The 23,494-nt window shown below is 39.8% G+C and overlaps 1 protein-coding gene across 2 annotated transcripts; it reads right to left on the reverse strand.

The window, feature by feature from the left end:
• Positions 1-709: 709 nt before the first annotated feature.
• On the reverse strand, positions 710-18,399 carry NANP (N-acetylneuraminic acid phosphatase). Of its 2 annotated transcripts, none has more exons than XM_015084924.3 (2): positions 18,292-18,399; positions 710-4,911 (listed from the first exon to the last, which is right to left on the reverse strand). In XM_015084924.3, exons 1-2 carry the CDS (start codon positions 18,304-18,306, stop codon positions 4,255-4,257), a joined length of 672 nt encoding a protein of 223 aa, XP_014940410.1. In that variant the 5' UTR covers positions 18,307-18,399; the 3' UTR covers positions 710-4,254. The 2 variants fall into 2 exon arrangements, with proteins under 2 accessions (XP_014940410.1, XP_014940409.1); XM_015084923.3 differs by having other exon boundaries at positions 18,217-18,375.
• Between the last annotated feature and the right edge of the window lie 5,095 nt (positions 18,400-23,494).

The raw sequence follows: 23,494 nt of genomic DNA on the forward strand, positions 1-23,494 counted from the left end.
GCTCTTGGAAATTAAAAAATATGGTGACAGGGGAAAAAATCAATAGGACTGGAAGATAAAGTTGAAGAAACCTCCCCAAAAGTGGAACAAAATTACAGATGGAAAAATAGGAGAAAAGATTAAACACAGCAGGTCAGTAAAGGAAATCCATCATCTGAACAGTAAGAGTTCCAGAAAAAGAAAGCAAGAAAACAGTGGAGAAGCAACATTCAATGAAGTAATTACATTTTCCAGAACTGAAGAACATTAAGATTTTGATTAGAAGAGTTCAGAGTGCTGAGCACATAGGGTGAAAACAGACCATCACCAAGATATATCATCACAGATCACTGGGGGAAAACAACAGTTCTAAGAGCTTCAAGAGAAAAGAAAACTGGTCACATAAATATGTCTTCTAGCAGCCATAGTAGAGCAATGCCTTTGAAATTCTGGATGAAAATGATATCCGATTGCATGTTATTAAACTTATCAATAATAGAAGATAATAAAGGCATTTTCAGATACTTACAATCTTAAGCATTTTACCTGTCACACAAATTAAACATGGGAACACACAAGACAAAACCAGGCAATCCAACATAAGAGGCAAAGGGAATCACAAGGATGGCAATATGCAGTGGAGGGAAATTAGTCAGAGTGGAGCAGGGGTAAGGGCTCGCTCCATAGCTGTGCTGACCTTCCCCTCAAAGTGAATGAAGGCACAGTGAAAGTCAATGGAACCATCACTTTTATTGATGATTTTAACAAGAATGATAGTGGATGGCAGAGACCAGGAAAAGTGTATGTTCCTAACACAAATGATGTAAACAGAACTTTAGGACTCTCTTTTTCAATTAATATCTTAGCAAGAGCATTTTTTTCTAAAACTGAAAAGCAGAAATAAAAATCTTGCTTAACTGAAAGGAATTCTAGGGACTCCTGGGTGGCTCAGTCGGTTAAGTATCCGACTTTTGATTTCAGCTCAGGTCATGATCTCATGGTGGTTTGTGGGATGGAGCCCCTACGTTAGGCTCCACACTGGCAGTACGGAGCCTGCTTGGGATTCTCCCTCCCTCTCTCTGCCCATCCCCCACTCATGCAGATACACAGGAAGTTGCTTACAACAGTGGCCTACAGGAGTGGTGAGCCTCTGGGAAAGAAAGGAGACTTTGCCATTCACTGTTTTATTCTTTTGACTTGTGTATCCCAAATAGTAATTGTTCAAATATGAATATATTCCCTAAGTTAAAGAGATGGAGAGATGGAGTGAAAAAAACTGACCATGTATAGTAGCATGTAGTTTAATAAAACTTACCTCAGTTTTAAGTATATAAAACTATTTAATATATATTAATATGTTCACTATAACTGTACTTAATGGATGGTGATGGAAACCGTTTCTTTTGTAGGCTACAAAGAAGTTTGAAAGTGCTAAACCAAATGTCTCTGTAACTATAAAAATCCTTTCCTACAATACTTACTGAGCAGCCACTGGGTCTTGGCTCCTACCAGATCTAAAATGTTTGTGCACCAGTGGGTTAGATGCGTATATGGAATCAGAAAACATCCATCTTTCTGTTAGTATCCAGGTGCAGTGTCCATTTGTGACTACTCTTGGCCTTCCTATATAACTTAGTGCTTGGGAGAGACTCTAGACAATTGAGAATTTAGGGCTTTGTAGAACATACCACTTTGAAGAAACTGAAAAAAAAAAAGATGACAGGACACTATTGTTACATCATTTTTTTAAATAAGGGATTTTTAAAAAAATGTTTATTTACTTTTGAGAGAGAAAGAGAGAGCGCGAGTGGGGAAGGGGCAGAGGGGGAGGGAGACACAACCTGAAGTGGGCTCCAGGCTCCTAGTTGTCAGCACACAGCCCAATGCAGGGCTTAAGCTCAGGAACCACAAGATCATGACCTGAGATGAAATCACTTAACTGACTAAGCCACCCAGGTGCCCCTGTTACATTATTTTTTTTTTAATCTTGAGGAACATTATTCTAAAATAGAAACATTGTTAATAAAATCATAGGAATCTACTCCAAGATTCCTTAATATCTTTTGTAATATTCCATTCAGAAGGCAGAAAACTACCAGGTCTTTCCCTATGGAATGGTGCAAATGGAATGCAATACTGCATTAGTGCACTGTACAGAAAGAAATCACAGGGAGGACAAGGAAATAATCTTTTAATTCCCCCTCTCCTCCATAACTTTTGCTGAAGAACTGCTCACTTGACATCCTAGAAACTATCTTGCTGAGTTCTGTCACTATAATCTAGAAGCAATGAATCTTCTCCAGTTAGCATAATGAATGTGACACTGCCTACATCCATCCTGTGGGAGAGCTAAAAGGACAAACCCCTCAGCATTGCACATCAATCTATTAGAGAAATCATGCATATAGTTATTTTTTCTGTCAAGATCCTCCAATTTAATATTTTTTAAATAGCTAAAATATAATCAAGGTCACATGGAACTATACACAAACATACCCTGTTCACTATTGTTCAGCTTCATAGCAACAACACCATGGGACAGTCAAGGGCACAATCACAGTTTTAAAAATTAAGAGTGAGAAGTAAACACAACAGGACATTTGCACGATGGCAGAGAATCCTGTTCTTGGCAGTAGACAGAAAATGATTGGCTAAAGAAATAGTTACAGATAGGCATAATCTAGAGTCTAAGTATCATAATCATAGAATATTTAAATGAGGATATGTATAACTATAGTTGTATGTATAGTTATACATATCCTAAAAGTCTAATATTTTACGTTAGTAGCTTCTTATATAAAGGTTAAAACAAAAACCTATGAAAAACCAACCTAAATCATTCTTTCTTTTTTCCTTAATTAACCATTTTACTCCAAGTTTGATTGAAGTCATGAGACAGTCTAGCTTAATGGCCTAGAAAAAGTTTTCTAGTTGCAAGATGCCTTAATCCTTAATTAATAAGCCCGAAGTGAACAATGAATTTGATATAAAAATTGTGAAACAAGGATATATTTCCTAGAATTTGAAAAACAGGAGACTTAAGGCAGATGGTTAACACCCAGAGCCCCTTAAGTTATATTAAAATGACACCCTGGAAATATCTTATAGCAAAACATAATTTTCTCTTAGATTTCATCATATGGGTGAAACTGTTCAGGCCAGTAAAGAATTCATGGGAGAGCTGCGTGGTTAGGCTGCACCAAGGCAATCCCCCTCTGAAGTATCCACAGAAGGAAAATGACTTGGTACCCTGTGGTTTGTACTTATCCTCAGCAAGACAGCCTAGTCCCCTTAACCCACTGTGTACCTGGGAAAAGATTGTAAAAATACTTCTGTAAGAGGTAAAGACAATAAGAACCTATAAGTACACTCTGAAAAGATGTGAAAATGTCAGAGAAGGAGCACCACATGCTGATTTTAACAGCTTTTTTACTGGAGGAATCTGTTGTGTATACACCATAGGAAAATTGTACCCCCCCCCCAACCCCCAGAAAAAGGTCATGCAGAAAAATTAGATTCATAAAATTCAAAGTAGGCAAAAATATGGCATATGTTTAAAAAAAATATGCAAAATAATTTCACTACGGAATGCCTTAATTGGCATGTGACTTAGTACTATTTACTATTAACCAGATCTGATTATTCTAATAAATCTCTAATATATCTTTTCTGGAATATCTATTTTTAAAATATATCTTTTTTTTAAATTTTTAGTTTTAATTAATGTTTATTTTTGAGAGAGAGACAGAACACAAGTCGGGGAGGGGCAGAGAGAGAGGGAGACAGAATCCGAAGCAGGCTCCAGGCTCTGAGCTGTCAGCTAAGAACCCAACGACAAACCATGAGATCATGACCTGGGCCAAAATCAGACACTTAACCGACTGAGCCATCCAGGCGCCCCTAAAATATATCTATTTTTAAGACAGAACATAAAACCTGTATTTGTGAATCCAGTATAAGCTATCTTGCCTGGTATCTTCATGGATCCAAGATATTAAAAGATTAATAAAATAATTCTTTAAAAACCTCAAGTTACAGATTTAACAAATAATATATTTCCTCAAGTTTTCTGGATTATCCTACTAAAAATAACTTGTATTAATTAATGTACTCTGGATTTCCAGATATAAATACCAGTCAATGGTTGGCTGGCCACTGAATCATAAGTAAAATTATTCTTAGAACTGGGTCATAATATATGGAATGCCTTAACTTTTCTTAGTTCAAACCCTGTAATTTTACCCTAAAATACATAATCATGTCCTTTTATGTGCTTTAAGCTGACATATTGACTGTGCAGTCTATACTTTGTAAGACAGCAGGTAACTCTAGCACAGAAGAAATTATATAATGTGGCATGGGGGATGACTTCAGTGGCATTATTCCATTTTTATTTATCCAGACTGTTGCTTTTAGCCCTGCATTAAGACCTCCTTGTATATCAGTTTCTAGTGTGTCACCAACCATCACACAGTCCCCAGGCTGTACTCCAAGGAGACTACAGCAGTAATAAAATATGGAAGGTGATGGTTTCTCTTCTTTCTGCTCTCCACCTACAACGATAGCATCAAAATAGGACTGGCAGGCACAAGCCTCGATCTTCTCCCTTTGGGTCTGGCAGTCTCCATTTGTCAGTAAAAGTAGGCGGACCTCCTTTCGAAGTTCAGTGAGCATGGCTTTGACATCTTCTGCTAGTATCATATGCTGTAAACGTGTAGATTTCCACAGGAAATAACATTCTTCAGCCAATATCCTATTGGCTGCACCACCCTTCGTTTCCTGGATTGCTTCTTCCCAATGTAAAGTCCTGAGATCAGTAATGCAAGTACTGGAAGGATGAAAACATTCCTTGCTAAGTTTAACTTGCACTTTGTCACAGATGGTTTTAGCTTCTTCTTTGTAATGGTATTTTGATTGTAAGAGCTTTATCACCTAAATAAAAGAAAATAGGTCTATTAGCACACTTCAGGTCTTTAATAGTCATGCCCTGAGAAGCCACACTCCTATAATCTCAGAGCAGAGATTCTAACTCCATATGTCTGCCTTAAGGCAGCTCTATTAGCACACCATTTGTAGTAGGAATATAAAAATATAGAGAATACCAAAGTGAAGATCTCCCAACCTCTCTCTACAGAACTCATTCATATATTGAACCGATTTCTATTCTAAGAAGTGTCTTCATAGATAGCTCATAACAACCCTTCATTTGGCAGTCCGCCATCTTTTATTCTGGTAATGAAGAAATAGAAAGAAAACTTATATTTATATTCAGTAAAAACATTTTAAATTCCTCAAAACCATTATTTAGACTCTTCCAAAAATAATGCTGGTTCATCCAACCTTTTCTTATCTATGTCCATTTTATGTTGTGAAGGCCTAAATTGACCACCATATAAAATGGAACCTAATTCTGTTCTTTTAGAAACATATATTCAGTTCTAATGTAATCAAGCATGTTCTGTGATTTCCGCCATTTAATGACCCAGTGCTTTGTCCAAACCTAGTTCTCCAGATAAAAATCTTCAACAAGTTCTGAGTCACACTCTGTTACACTGGTTCTGAATCCCCCATTAGAATTACATGCTCTCGCTCATGTTCCACATCTTTTTATCTTAGCTTTTATTGCATTAGATTCTTTTCTATTTGGCCTGTCTTCTAACATTTACTAAGACCCAATGCTCACATACATCATTTCTAACCTTTTCCACAACTCTGCAAGCGTTTTTGAAATGAAGAAATGGAAGTTCAGAACTGTTAAGTAACTTGCCCAAGTTGGGATTTAAATCCAAACTTGCCTACTTCCAAAGCACACATGCTTGCCTTTACACTATTGTATTAGGCAGTAGAGACTGGATCTGTTGTCCTTATGACATGATCTGGTGGGGAAAATAAGCAGGTATGTAACCACCATAAATGCTGGCTTGAGTGCCATGACAGTCATGTAAATAACAATGGAAATAAAATTCAAGAAGCAAGTCATTCCACAGGGTTATTGGATAAGGCTTGGCAGAGAAGATAACATTTAAACCAAGGTGTTAACAAGCCAATAAGATGGGCATGGGAGGATAAAATCAGTCTAGACAGAAAGAAGAGCATGAACAAAGATGCAGAGCTTAGAATTTTGAGAACTGGGAAAGGTGAGAAGCAGAGTTCAAGATGAAATTCAAGGCGTGTGAGGGAGGATAGTAAGATATGGGGCTGGAGAGGCTATTTGCAACTGTTTGTGAAAGGCCTTCAATCTCAGGCTGGGCAGAGGCTACCCAAATCCCCTTGGTATGCAGTATTCCCATAATGCCTATACCTTCATACTGTGATTAGGTAGACTTCTCTGTTTAAGAGCTTTATTTGACCACAGGAGCACCCATGCACATAAGCTAGGGTGGAAGTGATACCCTGGGAAAAGGCCTCAACCAATGAGGGGTAGAAAATGGTAGATAAATATCTCTGCTTTCTTGTCCCTTGGAAAGGACAATTGAAGCATGTTCTCTTCATGCTGTGTCCCACAGTTCCCTAGCTGTTCACACCAGTAACCTGCTCATTTAAACTTTCCTTCTTTGTATGATTCCACCACTCTCCTAGAGTACTTCCAAGGATCACCTCCCAAATGGATTACCTGCATCTGAAGTCCCTGTCTTAGGGACATCTGGGGAGAGATGACAACGCCAAGACATTTTTGGATCTTTGAATGATGAGTGCAAGGCACATAACTGGGAACAAAAGTTATCTGTTGTTGGACCAAAGTGGTCAAACAAATTTAAATGTGTTGCCCTAAACTATATAGGGAACAAGTAGTATGCTACTCACAAGACTGAATTCACAATTCACCTACTGAAAAGGGGAAAGAGATTAATAAACACATCCTTCTTCCTTCGGAGTATAAGATTCACATCAAAAGTAAAGGAAATAGTGCGAGGGGCAAGATGGAGGAATAGCATGGAAGTTTTTTTTGCGTCTCTCATCCCTAAAATACAGCCATATCAAAACTAAACCATCCTGCACACCTAGAAAACGAATCTGAGGATTAACACAATTTGCACAACCTGAACCACAGAACTCAGCAGGCACGTTGCGCAGAGAGGTGAACTGGGAGAGAGAGAAGCTGCAGAGGGCAGGGGGCTGTTTTGCTTGTGGAGAGAGGACGGAGATGGGAGGAGAGCAACCCCTCCCTGCCCGAAAGTAGCTAGAGAGAAAAGAAAGAGTTAGCAAGGGACTTAACAAAAAAAGGGAGAAAGGAGAAAGGAGAGGGTTTAAATTCCATTAAGACTCTATAAACAGGGGGAGCACAGAGCCTGAAACTCCACAGCTAGATACCTGGTGGTGCTCTGGTGAGAAGGGCAAATCACCAGGGGTAGAAAGTGAGGTCCTTGGCCCACATGGGGAGAGGTGGTTTCCCTGCTGGGAGGACATTTGGTAGAGGCAGTGTGGCCACCCCACAGGCAAAGGTCCCAGAGGATCCTGAAGAACAACCACATTTGCTGGTGCTGGAACAAGGACATTCAGTGGGAACCTGGGTGCCAGATGTGTGTTGTGATTTACCATAATCCCTGAAACACTGCTGCTACATGATTGTGAAAATTTTCTGGGGTGGGTTGGCACCCAACCACAGTCTTTGGGCAAAGGCAGGAGCATAGTTCTGCAAATATTACTGGGGGCAGGTGGGCACCAGGCCATTGCTCGGTAAGACTCTCCTCTATAGAGTCATAACAGGTCAAAGCCACAGTCCCTCAGAAGTGAGATGCAAAACACAGCCGCATCTAAGATAAAACTCAGGAGGGAGATGCTGGCCTGGCAACCTGACAGTTTGGTCACAGACAGTGTAAAAGCGGGAATGGACGGACTGGAGACAAAGGACAGGTGCCTGATTGCTGATCGGGGAGAACAGAGTTCTGATACTAGAGACTAGGGAGCTGGGTGATACCATTTTACCCCTCCTGCGCAGGTGCATACACCGCTACACGTGCCACAACAATCCACCCCAGTAAGCTAAGAAGCGCCATCTAGTGGAGAATGCAGACATTACACTAAGCCCCACCCAACTGGGCCAACCTTGCTCTTCAGGAACACCACAAATCTCTCTGCCTGCTTACTTTACAGACTATAAAGTGCTTCATAGTTGAACTTCTAGCGGAAATCGATGTAATTTCAATCGTATATCGGTCTGTTCACTGGTCCATCTATTCAATTACTTTTTTTCCTTTTCTTATTGTTCAATACAGAAAGAGAAAACATTTATTCTCATTTTCAATTTTTGTTAAAAATATCTCTTTAAATTTTTTCTATTTTTTTTACTTTTTGAAAATTTTCAAATTCTATTTTACTTCCATCATTTCATTTTATTCTATTTCATTGTATTCATTTTTCAAGTTTTCAAACATTTTCCTTTTTTTTCTTTTATTATCTTTCCCTTTTTTCTTTAATCTGTCAAGCTCCTTTCAATAACCAGAAAAACAAACCTAGAATCTAGCATCATATATTTGATTTTATGTGTGTGTGTGTTGGTTTTAATTTTTTAATTTCAATTTTTTTTACCTTATTAATTCATTTTCTTCCTTCAAAATGATGAAACAAAGGAATTCATCCAAAAAAAAAAAAAAAAAACAGGAAGAAATGACAGCCACGGACTTAATCAACAATGATACAAGCAAGATGTCTGAACCAAAATTTAGAATCACGATAATACTTGCTGGGGTTGAAAATAGATTAGAATCCCTTTCTGCAGAGATAAAAGAAGTAAAAGCTAGTCAGGATGAAATAAACAATGCTATAACTGAGCTGCAATCTCGAATGTATGCCATGGCAGCAAGGTTGGATGAGGCAGAGCAGCGAATCAGCGATATAGAGGACAAATTTATGGAGAATAATGAAGAAGAAAAAAGAGGGAGATTAAGCAAAAGAGCATGATTTAAGAATTAGAAAAATCAATGACTCATTAAAAAGGAACAACATCAGAATCATAGGGGTCCCAGAAGATGAAGAAAGAGAAAAGGGGGCAGAAGGGTTATGTGAGCAAATCATAGCTGAAAACATTCCTAATCTGGGGAAAGACACAGACATCAAAATCCAGGAAGCACAGAGGACTCCCATTAGATTCAACAAAAACTGACCATCAACAAGGCATATCATAGTCAACTTCACAAAATACTCAGGTAAGGAAAGAATCATGAAAGCAGCAAGGGAAAAAAGTCCTTAACCTACAAGGGAAGACAGATCAGGTTTGCAGCAGATCTATCCACAGAAACTTAGCAGACCAGAATGGAATGGCAGGATATATTCAATGTGCTGAATCAGAAAAATATGCAGCCAAGGATTCTTTATCAAGCAAGCCTGTCATTCAAAATAGGAGAGATAAAAAGTTTCCCAAACAAAAATTAAAGGAGTTTGTGGCCACTAAACCAGCCCTGCAGGAAATTTTAAGGGGGATTCTTTGAGGGAAGAAACATCTCTCTCTCTCTCTCTCTCTCTGTGTATGTGCATGTGTGCGTGTGTGTGTATACACACCAAAAGCAACAAAGAATCGAAAGGACCAGTGAACACCACCAGAAACTCCAACTCTACAAGCATCATAATGGCAATAAATTCATATCTTTCAGTATCCACTCTAAATGTCAATGGACTCAATGTTACAATCAAAAGACATAGGGTAACAGAATGGATAAGAAAACAAGATCCATCTATATGCTGTTTACAAGAGACCCACTTTAGACCTAAAGACACCTTCAGATTGAAAATAAGGGGATAGAGAACAATCTATCATGCTAATGGTTGACAAAAGAAAGCCAGAGTAGCCATACTTATATCAGACAATCTAGACTTTAAAATATAGACTGTATCAAGAGATGCAGAAGGGCATTATATCAAAATCAAGGGGTCTATCCACCAAGAAGACCTAACAATTGTAAACATTTATGTGCCAAATGTGGAAACACCCAAATAAATTACAAACATAAAGAAACTCATCGATAGTAATACCATAATAGTAGGAGACTTTAACACCCCACTCACAGCAATGATCATTTGATCATCTAATCAAAAAATCAACAAGGAGGGGTGCCTGGGTGGCTCAGTCAGTTGGGCATCTGACTTTGGCTCAGGTCATGATCTTGCGGTCCGTGAGTTCGAGCCTCGCATCAGGCTCTGTGCTGACAGCTCAGAGCCTGGAGCCTGTTTCAGATTCTGTGTCTCCCTCTCTCTCTGACCCTCCCCTGTTCATGATCTGTCTCTTTCTGTCTCAAAAATAAATAAACGTTAAAAAAAATTAAAAAAAAATCAACAAGGAAACAATGGCTTTGAATGACACACTGGACCAGATGGACTTAACAGATATATTCAGAACATTTCATCCTAAAGCAGCAGAATATACATTCTTCTCCAGTGCACATGGAACGTTCTCCCAAATAGACCACATACTGGGACAGAAATCAGCCTTCAGCAAGTGCAAAAAGATTGAGATCATACCGTGCATATTTTCAGACCACAATATTATGAAACTCAAAATCAACTACAAGAAAAAAGAACATCTTACTGAAGAATGAATGGGCTAACCAAGTTAAAGAGGAAATTAAAAAGTACACGGAAGCCAATTAAAATGATAACACCAGAGCCCCAAACCTCTGGGACGCAGCAAAAGCGGTCATAAGAGGGAAGTATATAGCAATTCAGGCCTTCCTAGGAAGGAAGAAAGGTCTCAGATACACAACCTAACCTTACACCTTACAGAGCTGGAAAAAGAACAGCAAATAAAACCCCAAACCAGCAGAAGACAGGAAATAATAAAGATTAGAGCAGAAATTAATGCTATCAAACCCAAAATGAAAGAGTAGAACAGATCAATGAAACCAGAAGCTGGTTCTTTGAAAGATTTAACAAAATTGATAAACCCCTAGCCAGTTTGTTTCAAAAAGAAAAAGGAAAGGACCCAAATAAATAAAACCAAGAATGAAAGAGGTGAGATCACAATCAACACAGCAGAAATACAAACAATAATAAGAGAATATTATGAGCAATTATACGCCAATAAAATGGGCAATCTGGAAGAAATGGATAAATTCCTAGAAACATATAAACTACTAAAACGGAAACAGGAACAGAAAATTTGAACAGACCCATAACCAGTAAAGAAATAGAACTAGTAAACAAAAGTCTCCCCCAAAACAAGAGTCCAGGGCCAGACGGCTTTCCACGGGAATTTTACCAAACATTAAGGAAGAGTTAACACCTATTCTCTTGAAGGTGTTCCAAAAAATAGAAATGGAAGGAAAACTTCTAAACTCTTTCTATGAAGCCAGCATTACCTTGATTCCAAAACCAGACAGAGACCCTATTAAAAAGAACTATAGACCAATTTCCCTGATGAACACGGATGCAAAAATACTCAACAAGACACTTGTCAACCAGATCCAATACATTAAAAAAATTATTCACCACGACCAAGTGGGATTTATCCTTGGGATACAGGGCTGGTTCAATACCCACAAAACAACCAATGTGATACATCACATGAATAAAAGAAAATACAAGAACCACATGATCCTCTCAATAGATGCAGAGAAAGCATTTGACAAAATACAGCATCCTTTCTTAATACAAACCATCAAGAAAGTAGGGATAGAAGGATCATACCTCAAGATCATAAAAGCCATGTATGATAGACCCACCGCTAATATCCTCCTCAATGGGGAAAAAATGAGAGCTTTCCTCTTAATATCAGGAACAAGACAGGGATGTCCACTCTCACCACTGTTACTCAACATAGCCTCATCAATCAGACAACACAAAGAAGCAAAATGCATCCAAATCAGCCAGGAGGAGGTCAAACTTTCACTCTTTGCAGATGACATGATACTCTACATGGAAAACCCAAAAGCTTCCACCAAAAAACTGCTAGAACTTATCCATGAATTCAGCAAAGTGGCAGGATATAAAATCAATGCACAGAAATTGGTTGCATTCCTATACACCAATAAAGAAGCAACAGAAAGAGAATCAAGGAGTTGATCCCATTTACAATTGCAACAAAACCCATAAAATACCTACAAATAAATCTAACCAAAGAGGTGAAAAATCTATACAGTTGAAAACTACTGAAAACTTATGAAAAAAATAGAACACACAAAAAAATGGAAAAACATCCCATGCTCCTGGATAGGAAGAACAAATATTGTTAAAAAGTCTGTACTACCCAAAGCAATCTACATATTCACTGCAATCCCTATCAAAATAACACCAGCATTCTTCACAGAGCTAGAACAAACAATCCTAAAATTTGTATGCAATCAGAAAAGACCCTGAATAGCCAAAGCAATCTTGGAAAAGAAAACCAAAGCTGGAGGTTTCACAATCTCGGTCTTCAAGCTGTATTACAAAGCTGTAATCATCAAGACAGCATGGTACTGGCACAAAAACAGACACTCAGATCAATGGAACAGAATAGAAAATCCAGAGATGGACCAACGAATATATGGCCAACTAATAATTGACAAAGTAGGAAAGAATATCCAATGGAATAAAGACAGTGTCTTCAGCAAGTGGTGCTGGGAAAACTGGACAGTCACATGGAGAAAAATGAACCTGGACCACTTTCTTACATCATACACAAAAATAAACTCAAAATGGATGAAAGACCTCAATGTAAGACAGGAAGGCATTAAAATCCTCGAAGAGAAAGCAGGCAAAAACCTCTTTGACTTCAGCTGGAGCAACTTCTTATTTAACAAGTCTCCAGAGGCAAGGGAAACAAAAGCAAAAATGAATTCTTGGGACTTCATCAAAATAAAAAGCTTCTGCACAGTTAAGGAAACAATCAACTAAAAGGCAAGTGACGGAATGGGAGAAGATATTTGCAAACAACATAGCAGATAAAGGGTAGTATCCAAAATCTATAAAGAACTTATCAAACTCAAAACCCCAAAAATAAATAATCCAGGGGCGCCTGGGTGGCTCAGTCAGTAAAGCGTCCGACTTCAGCTCAGGTCATGATTTCACAGCTTGTGAGTTCGAGCCCCATGTCAGGCTCTGTGCTGACAGCTCAAAGCCTGGAGCCTGCTTCCAATTCTGTGTCCCTCTTTCGCTCTCCCCCTCCCCCCCCAATTGTGCTCTCTCTCTCTCTCAAGAATACATAAAACATTAAAAAAAAAAAAAAAAAAAAAACAAGTAAGCCAGTGAAGAAGTGGGCAAAAGACATGAATAGACACTTCTCCAAAGAAGACATCCAGATGGCCAACAGACACCTGAAAAAATGCTCAACATCACTCATCATCAGGGAAATACTAATCAAAACCACAATGAAATACCACCTCATACCTAGTCAGAATGGCTAACATTCACAACTCAGGCAAAAACAGATGTTGGTGAGGATGCAGAGAAAAACGATCTCTTTTGCACTGCTGGTGGGAATGCAAACTGGTGCAGCCACTCTGGAAAACAATATGGAGGTTCCTCAAAAAATTAAAAATAGAACTACCCTACAACCCAGCAATTGCACTACTAGGTATTTATCCAAGGGAGGGGCACATGCATCCCAATGTTTACAGCAGCACTACACAATAGCCAAAGTATGGAAAGAGCCCAAATGTCCATTGAATGATGAATGGATAATGAAGAAATGGTACACATATACAATGCAGTGTTACTCAGCAATCAAAAATAATGAAATCTTATCATCTGCAACTACGTGGATGGAAGTAAAGGGTATTATGCTATGTGAAATTAGTCAGAGAAAGACAAATAGCACGTGACTTTACTCATATGAGGACAGATGAACACAAGGTAAGGGAAGCAAAAATAATACAAAAATAGGGAGGGGAACAAAACAGAAGAGACTCTTAAATATACAGAACAAATAGAGGCTTGCTGGAGGGGTTGAAGGAGGGGAGACAGGCTAAATGGGAAAGGGGCATTAAGGAATCTATTCCTGAAATCATTGTTGCAGTATATGCTAACTAACTTGGATGTAAATTAAAAAATAAAAATAAAAAAGAAAAGGAAATATTGTTCAGGCTATTTTTGTTCATCAAAAAATGCAAGAGTTAAGAAAAGTCTTAATAGTCCAAGAAAAATATACCAATCCTAAGAATTTTAGATGAAGGCAAAGTTTAATTTCAATGAACAAACCAAGCTTCTTCAGCTTTCACACTAATGTCACCATCTTTTCTAACAATGTCAGTTGAATTACTCTTGAGCTATGATGGAAGGCCACTAAGTTTTAGCAACCCTATTGCTACACAATAAAAGAACACAGGCCCCTAGAAGTCCACAGTTCTTGAGCTTAAATAGGAGCTAGCTCATAGTTAGCAAACTGAAAGCTCCCCATAAACATCCCATTTCCTCTTACTGCAATTGCCAATTCATTTCTTATGTTCTCAGGGCTCTTAAAAAGCAGAATTAGCTTACCTTAAAGTGGAGTCTTCTAAAGGTACAGAATACCACTTTCAAGTTTTGCAATTTCTTCCAAGTATATCCTCTGAATTAACTTTTCCATTTTTTTTTTTCCCACACAGCAAGTAATTACAGATTCACTTGGGATCACAAGTAGCATTTTAACATTAACACATTAGGGGAAAAGTTTATCAGTCATTTATACATTAATATTACTTAAAAGAGAAATAACACCTATTGAATCACTAGATTTTATACCTGAAACTAATGTTAACATTGTGTCAACTATATTTCAATAAAACAAAAACACCTAAGTTGAATTAGTACACGCTATTACTAGTGCACACAATCTTAATGCCCCAACTGAGAAAATGAGAGTTTTGATTGAATTGGGGGTGGAGTAAAACGATCTCTAACTTGGAAGTGTGATGACATTTTATGCAAGGGGTAAGGCTGGCCTGAAAAGGATTCTGCGCACAGTTAAGCCCACTAAGTACTTAGGGGCATGAAGAAAGGAGCCCTAAGACAGTAAAGGGGGAGGAGGATCAATTTGATGTCATAAGATAAACTCAAACTTCTAGTTCAAAACTCTAAGACTCATCTTAACCAATACAAAAAGAAGACTCTATCCTACTCCTGCTTTCTGGACCCAGAATTAAAATTAGTATCATCACTACTAGCTTTTAGCTGATTGTGATTGCGATTTAAACACTTTCTGAGGGATAGAGTGGAAACTATATAACACTTTACAATACTATGATAGTATATGAAGTGGCTGAATTCCAAATAAAACGGAGTTAAGAATATATGCTCACAAGGGCACCTGAGTGGCTCAGTCGGTTGAGCCTCTGACTCTGGAGTTCGGCTCAGGTTCATGGGTTCGAGACCCATGCAGGGCTCCACACTGGCAGCGTGGAGCCTGCTTGGGATTCTCTCTTTCTCTCTCTGCCCCTCCCCAGCTCTCTCTCTCTCTCTTTCAAAGTAAACAAAAACAATTTTTAATAAAAAAAATAAAAAATACATGCTCACAAAATAGGACTGCCTGCATAGAGACTACCAATTCAAGCAGCTCTTGTGCTATTTTAGCTCAAGTCTTTCCTCAAACATCATTTATTCTATGTGACCTATCTGACCAAACTATTTAAAATTACAATTCATTCTCCCCTCCACTTTTCTGAACATACTTATAAATAAATATACATCTGATGTATTATGTTCACAGTCATCCCCACTAGAGAGTAAACTCACAAATGCAGAAATCTTTTCTGCTCTGTTCACTGAGAAACTGCAATTTCCTGTGGACAGCTTCCTCTTGGGTAGTGACACGGACAGGCCTGAAGAGGGTGGAAAGAAAGAACTTTCCCAGAAAGGGAAATGGCTCCTTCTCCCCAAGCCCAAGGCAATGGCTAAGACCTTTCCTCCCCTTCTCCTTTCAATAGAGTATTTATGAAAGCTGACATATTACTTCTGAACAGGCCAACATTTATGGATGACGCTGTATTCTATGTGATAAAGCATTCCTTTTATAGTCAAAAGCACACACAAACTCTGCTCATTTGATAGAATGTTTATAAAGGAGGTGGCAACTGAACCAAGTCTGGAAACCTGGATTTTTATTTATCCATCCATCCATCCATCCATCCATCCATCCATTTATTCAATATTTACCATGCATCAAATGAATGACTACAACAGTTTGTTCCCTCTTAAGAAGCTATTAAGTTGTAGGCATCTGAGTTACAAAACTTGTTAATATCCTTTGATAAGTATATCTTGAACAAAATACAGTGCTGGTATAAGGGAGGGTATAAAGACTAGGGAGAAACAGAATCTGACTTTTGTTCAGAAATTTCACTGTGGCAGGAATGTGAAGGATGAACTGGACATAGTGAACTTGGAGACACCACCACAGCAATAGTCTAGGTGACAGGGTGGATGGTATAATTCATCAAGTGAACATTTGGATGGCATGTACTTTCCAGGTTTAAATTAAACCTGGTAAGGATACTGAGGACTAAGATCATTATTCAAATTTTAAAATAAGAATTTAAGATTTAGAGTGGTTACATAACTTGTTCAGGCACTTTCAGCTAGGTAGTGGGAGAGCTGTGATTGAAACTCAAATGTCTAATTTTATTATTTATTTATTTTAAACATAATTTATTGTCAAGTTAGCTAACATACAGTATATATGGTATGCTCTTGGCTTCAGGAGTAGATTCCCATGATTCATCACTTACATACAATACCCAGTGTTCATCCCAAGTGCCCTCTTCAATGACCATCACCCATTTTCCGCTCCCCCCCCATAAACCATCAGTTTGTTCTCTGTGTTTAAGAGTCTCTTATGGTTTTCCTCCCTCTCTGTTTGAAACTATTTTTTCCCCTTTCCTTCTGCCTTTGTCTTCTGTTAAGTTTCTCAAATTCCACATATGAGTGAAAACATATATGTGTCTTTCTCTGACTTATTTCACTTACCAAATGCCTGATTTCAAGGCATGAACTCTTGGCCTATAGCATTATTTGGCCTAAGCCAAGAATTTAATTGCAATATACTGGGCCTGACCTGCCAAGAACACAAAATATGCCCCTGAGGTCAAGGTAAAGGGTATAAAGATAAAAAGGATAGTCAATAGTGTGGAATGCCTCAGTAAAGTCATTAAGACAGACTTAAAATGTCCATTGATTCTGGCAATTTGGGAGGTGCCTAATGACCTGGCAAGTCTATTTCATTAGCAAGACAGAAACTGTATGTCAAGAGATTTAGTAATAAATAAAATGTGGAGATAATGTATATAGATTTCTTTTGAAAAACATGGTCGTCAACTGAGATAGGTAACATCTAGTGAAGAGAGAAGGATTCAAGGGAGGCATTCTTTTTAATGTTTTTAAGTGTGGGACAGACCTGAATATTCAGGAGTGGAATGCACCAACAAAGAGGATGAAGATCCAGGGAGTTAAAACCTAACTAATGAAGACTAAAGAGGTTGGAACACTCAGGGTTGGAAGGATTAGCTTTTGAAAGTGGGTTTTTCACATCTGATCACTCTTGGTTTTCTCCTTAGAGCTGAAGGCATTAGAAAGAAAAGGGGGATTAGAGGGCTTGAAAAGCATGGGAAAGGTCTGACACAACATTTGTGGGTATGGAGAGGATGCTGCTGAGCAATGCCTCATGAAAGGAATGCTCTGTGAAGCACGGAGTTTGGGTGTCACCTCAGATATCTAAGGGTCACACCCACAGCAGGGAGACTGGAGGTGAATTCCTGCGGAGAAAATTCTCTGGAGTCAATTAAGTCCAGACTCGCCACTGACAGTTGCGTAACTTCTTGGGTCTCCTCAAAGATCCATCGAAGACCACTCAGTGCGGGTACGACCCTCCCGGAGGTCAACCGCGGAGAGGATGGCGCCTAGCTGGTCCGAACCTGCCCTGGCAAGAAGCCAGAAGCCAGGTGTCTCCAAGTGTGGTATGAACGTCCATGTTTGTGGGCGACTCTGCCACCGTGACAGTTTTAATGACATCCTTTCACGTCCCACAGCACTGGAAACAATTTCAAGAACCCAGCGTCCCAGAACCTGGGCGTAGCCAGGGAGGTAACCCAAGGGGCTGGGAGTGAGGGAAGGCAGCAGCACCAGCCAGCACCCCCTGCCCACTCGTCTTTCTTTCCCGATCCTTCCGACATGGGGCCAGGAGCCTCAAAGCGAGAAGCCAGTGCCTCTGGGATGACCTGGCCCCGGTGCGGTTTCGGCGGAGATAGCACTGGAAAGGTCAGGGGTGGGAAGACACCAAGGGGACAGGAAAGCGCGTGATACAGGGTGGGCGCATTGACCCTGCCCGGAGGAGGGCCGCGGGAGTCGGGACGTTACCTCCAACATGCCTTTTCTACTCGCCCCGGCCGTGTCGATGAGCGTGTTGTCCAGATCAAAGAAAACGGCCCGTACCTGGTTCAAGACCATTCCGCCAACCGCGCGCGTACCGTTCCAACTCCGCCTCTGCCACCGCCACCGCGCATGCGTGAAGAGGGACTGCGGGCACGGAAGACGTGGGCGGAGCCGTGAGGTCACCTGACCGTTCCTTGCAGCCAGCGGGACTCCCGCGAGATGTCTCAATAGTGGAGTGTCTGAGACAGCGAGATACCGCGAGAGTCCGGAATCGCGGTCTGTTGGTAGCGACCGAAACGTGCCACTGTCAGCGGGCGGGTCGTATCTGAACAGCTTCAGAGTGTGGAAGATCAGTGGCGCAGTTTCCTTCGTAGCCTCTTTCTGCTTATCTCTGTTTTCATGTTGCCCTCCTGGTGATATCATAACTGCCCTGGGGAGGTTTTCTGTGCCACCTGGCGCCTGAGAAGGAGTCCGAGTAGCAGTGGCTTTTCCGTTTAGACGGGGTGGGGGGTTATCGCATGGGGAGCTGCGGGCGATTCCGAAACTTCGCTGGTGGTTTGCTAACTCTAAGTTGGGATGTGAGTGCGTGTGTCTAGTACCCTGAGTCTGCGGTTACGGGACAGGTCACGTCAGTAGCAGGAATGCGAAGGGGGTGCAGAGGTGTGATATTTACCCTACTAGAGTTCAGTAACCATGTTAGAACTGGAGCCCTCACCAGTACATTTTTGAAAGATGTAGTTTGGATTCCTTGAGACCCCTGTTTGATGGCTGTAAGTGAAAGACCGAGGGTTCTGTAGTGTCTGCTGTTTTGTCCACTTTGATTGCTTTTCCCGTTGCATTTCCAGGCTTTTGGGTACTTCATAAATGGATAGTTTTCAGGTATGGCAAGGGGCTGAGGTATCTAAACAGTTTATTAACCTCCAGAAGGGCAGTAACAACTGCTTTCTACTCTTAGCAGAACAAAGATATTGAAATTAATCTCAAATCTTCTAAATTGTCTCTGTGGGGTAACTTTACCGAAATGTAGATAATATGGTCATCATTAATGACCAGAAATTGTCTATCAGGTAGGATAGGGCTGCAGGCAAAATCTGCCACCAGAATTTTGTTGGATCCTGATCAGAGATTTTTTTTACATTTCTAAAAGTGATTGGAAGAAATCAAAAAAGGAGTATTCATGACACGTGAGAATTATGTGAAATGCAAACTTTAGTGCCCGTAAATGGTTTCATTGGGACGCAACCATTTATTTATATATAGTCTTTTGCTGCTTTTGCCCTGCAAGCAGAGTTGACTAGTTATACCTGAGACCATATGGCCTGCACAGCCATTTACTGTCTGGCACTTTGTAGATAAAATTTGCCCACCCCTGAGATACATGATTAACAGTTGGGCTGCTGGTGTTCAGTAGAATTAGGTCAGTTGTCTTATCTTTATGTTAATAGTTTTTTCTTCTGCACTGGCATATTACAGTTTCTGTATGTTTTCAGCAGAATTTTAGAGTTAACCTCTCTTTGCTACTGTTGAAAACAAAGACATTTATTCTTCAAAAACATGACCGGTTACCCTGTTGATGGGCTTGGCGAGTCTAACAATTTTGGTCATTTAGATTAACGATCACTAAAGTTATAATTACTTAATTGGAGTTAACCTTTTTTAGTTGTCTGAGATGTCAGAATAAATTAAGCATAAAATGGCTTATGGGGTACATGAAGCTTAGAGGATTGAAGCAGGTGTGTGTGTGTGTGTGTGTGTGTGTGTGTGTGTGTGTGTGTTTTCCTTTTCTCATGTGCATAGTTTGTTGACTGAGTCACAAATCCAAATCCAAACTCAGAGGACATATAGTAGTCTGTGTAATCCTTTTAAGGGGTTGGGTTTTTGACAGGTTTCTCTTCCTGACAAGTAGTCTAAAGGCATTCCATGACCTGTCCATCTTTGCTACTTAAAGGGAGGTGATGGTCAGAAACAGTACTTTAATTCCTTCTAATTAGATGTCTCAAGTCTTTAGGATGTTTTAGTTAATATTTGTGAACCACTGAGTTTTCCTATAGCATTTAAGATAGATTTACAGGCTCCTCATAGGTGGGCCTCAGGTACAGTACTTAAAGTTGGTCAGCTTGACAAGTTTAACACTAGTAACTAGAGGAGGTGTTGTTTGTGGACTCCAAGTTCTAAGTAAAAAAATGGGTAATTGTGAGACTTGATGTAGTAACACATAAAATGGAAACTAGACTAACATTTCTTCTTCTGCGTTCTACACTGTGTGTAGTGGCACAACACTGTTGTGCCATTGCTGCTGCCCAGTGTTGGTCCTGGCCTTTCTTACCTTCAGGAAACTGTCAGGCCCTTCCTTCCCACCTCCTGTATACAAGTTCATTAAACTCCATGATCTTAGAAGAGAGGTTTGCCTTCTTGTTGGAAGTTTTCTCAGAATGGGACATTGCTAGGTTGATAGCAATAAAATAGAAGCAACTGGAAGAGAATCACAGGTTCTCACTACATCTAGCTGTCATCAGTTGTATCCATCCGCTTTGCCTGATACTCTTAAATGCCTTTCAGTTGTTCCCTACATCCCCAACCCTAGTTAGGGAAATCTTTTCAGCAGTTCTTCCTAATGCATCATCAAGATTTTCCCATCTTTTGAATCCACTCCAGTCAGCCTCTCAATCACAGTACTATACTGAAGCTACTCTTGCCAAGTTACTAGCAATCTTCACCTTACTAAATCCAATAGCCATTCTCTGCCTTCATGGTACCTATCCTATCAGCAGAGGGCACACTCCAGTTAACAGTTTACCAACATGCTACCAAAGTATTATCAGAATAGTGGTAGCTGTTATTCAGGTGTGTGGACTTGAGCGCACGCGCGCGCGCGCGCGCACACACACACACACACACACACACACACACTTCTCCAGGGTTTACGTATATTTGGAATTCTACAATCCTGTGCTTCTTATACTAAATCATTCAGGGGACAACGACAGAAATATAAGTGTTTGTCTTTTCATAGTAAATACAGAATTGTTATCTTAAAGCTTGGAGTTGCAGTACTGAAACTATTCAGTACTATTCACTTGATTCTTTAGATTAATTCTTTAGGTTAATTTTATTGATTCTTTAGATTAATTTCAATTCTGTATATTTTCTTAATCATTAAAATTGATCAAGGATACGTTAAATCCTTAACCTATGTTATCTTTTACTAGACTTTCCTCTTATTTTGTTATTGTTGGTTAGTTGGATCTAAGTCAAATATTTATTTGTCTGATTGTGAAAAGCAGAATTTGACTCTTGTACATCCATGGCCAAAATCCTGTGCACAGCAAAACGGCCAGTGTGTCCCAGAGACCAGCAAGGTTTGTCATTCTTCACTTTGAAACAATGATACCCTTGATAAGAGAGGAGGTTCCACTGCCTGTGGTAAGCCAGGTCCTACACTTCTGTAGCCTCATTCCTTTCCCTCTCTCAGCACATCAAGTGTCCTGGCCTTGTCCTTCAGGGGTCTCCATGTGCTGCACAGAGCTCCTCCTGGTGAGCAGTTTGTCTTAGCCTCTCAAGTCCAGTGCCTATTCTAGGATCCCAGGTTCTATTCCCGTACTAGGAGGAAGCAGCAACTTTTTTTTTACAGTGACAGTTCGTTTTCTCTTATCAATGGGGATATGTTCCAAGACCCCTGGTGGATGCCTGAAATCATGGATAATACTGAACCATATATACAGTATGTTTTTTCCTATACATACATACCTAGGATAAAGTTTAATTTATAAATTAAGCACAGTAAGAGATTAATAACAATAGCTAATAATAAAATAGAATAATTATAAGAATATACTGTTAAGGAATACATAAATGTAGTCTGTCTCTCAAGATCTCTTACTGTACCTTCCTCACCCTTCTTGTGATGATATGACAAAATGGCCATGTGATGAAATGAGGTGAAAGATATAGGTGTTGTGATGTACACTTAGGCTACTATTGGCCTGATAATACATTAGAGGAAGAATCACCTGCTTTTAGACTGTGGTTGACTATGGGTAACTTGGTTGACCATGGGTAACTGAAACCACAGAAAGTGAAAGTGGGGATGTATGTATCTCTTTATAGCCATCCAGGATGATTTATGATTCTATTTCTGTCCCATTGGACAGTCAAACCTATGAGGGCAGAGACCTATGTCAGTTTAAAAAAATTTTTTTAATGTTTACTTATTTTTGAGAGATACAGAGACAGAATGCAAGTGGATTGGGGCAGAGAGAGAGGGAGGCACAATTTGAACAAGGCTCCAGGCTCCCAGCTGTCAGCACAGAGCCTGACGCGGGGCTCGAACCCACGAGCCATGAGATCATGACCTGAGCCGAAGTTGGATGCTCCACCGACTGAGCCACCCAGGCATCTTAAGACCTATGTCAGTTTAACTCACCAGTGTATCCTCAGAGACTAGCACTCTAGAAAGCATATAGTAGGTCCTCAATAGGTGTATATATATTTAAATGAATTAATGGCAGCTTTGCCAGCCCCCCTCAATCCAGACCAGGATCTGATGACTAGATCCATTTCATCTTCTCTTCCTCCACCTTACCTGCTGTGGGGAGAGATGGAGCAAACTGGAAAGTACATAGGGGGAGAGGTTAAAAAAGTGGGAGTTGGGAAAAGCTAAACTTTCAGAGTATATAGATGGGAGGAAAGTCTAAGAAACATACAAGCACAGTACCTTCTCATGCCAGATAATTGTGATTTACAAGAACTTGCCTCTCAAGTTGTGTATTAAACTTCTAGTATGTGTGGCTTGTGCTTACCCATCTGCTTCCCAATATAGACTAAACCAAATGAGCTGTCACCTGCCACTGAAAACTCAGTGATGATGTGACCCAAACCCTAACCTGACTTAAGAAACATTTTATGCTTCTGCCGAATATCACCATCTCTATCTGGCAACTCTTCCCACCATCCCCACTTCTCAGTCCTTAAATCTGCAACCACACCGACTTTCTTGGCACTTCACTACTTCAATTCTTGTCTGTTATGCCCACATATGATACTCACAGCTAGGGATACTTCCTTTTCCCTTCATCCCTTCAGTTGACTACTTCCTCCTCCTTCAAATCTGAACCTGGACTGCAGTAGCTATGGAGTCTTTCCTGACTGCTCCTCATTAGTACAAACTGGGGGTTAGGTGACCTTACAGCATTTAACACACTGTAATTTATCTGTTTGTTTACTTGTTCCATGCAAAGAGGTCGACCTTTAATTACTGAATCCC

This window comes from Acinonyx jubatus, chromosome A3 (genome assembly GCF_027475565.1).
Source record: "Acinonyx jubatus isolate Ajub_Pintada_27869175 chromosome A3, VMU_Ajub_asm_v1.0, whole genome shotgun sequence".
Lineage (NCBI taxonomy): Eukaryota > Metazoa > Chordata > Mammalia > Carnivora > Felidae > Acinonyx > Acinonyx jubatus.

Coding starts and splice junctions, on each gene's coding strand:
- NANP (XM_015084923.3), bottom strand. CDS start 18,306: ATGGTCTTGAACCAGGTACGGGCCGTTTTCTTTGATCTGGACAACACG. Junction 4,912..18,216: donor GTAGAAAAGGCATGTTGGAG/GTAACGTCCCGA, acceptor TCTTTTATTTAG/GTGATAAAGCTCTTACAATC.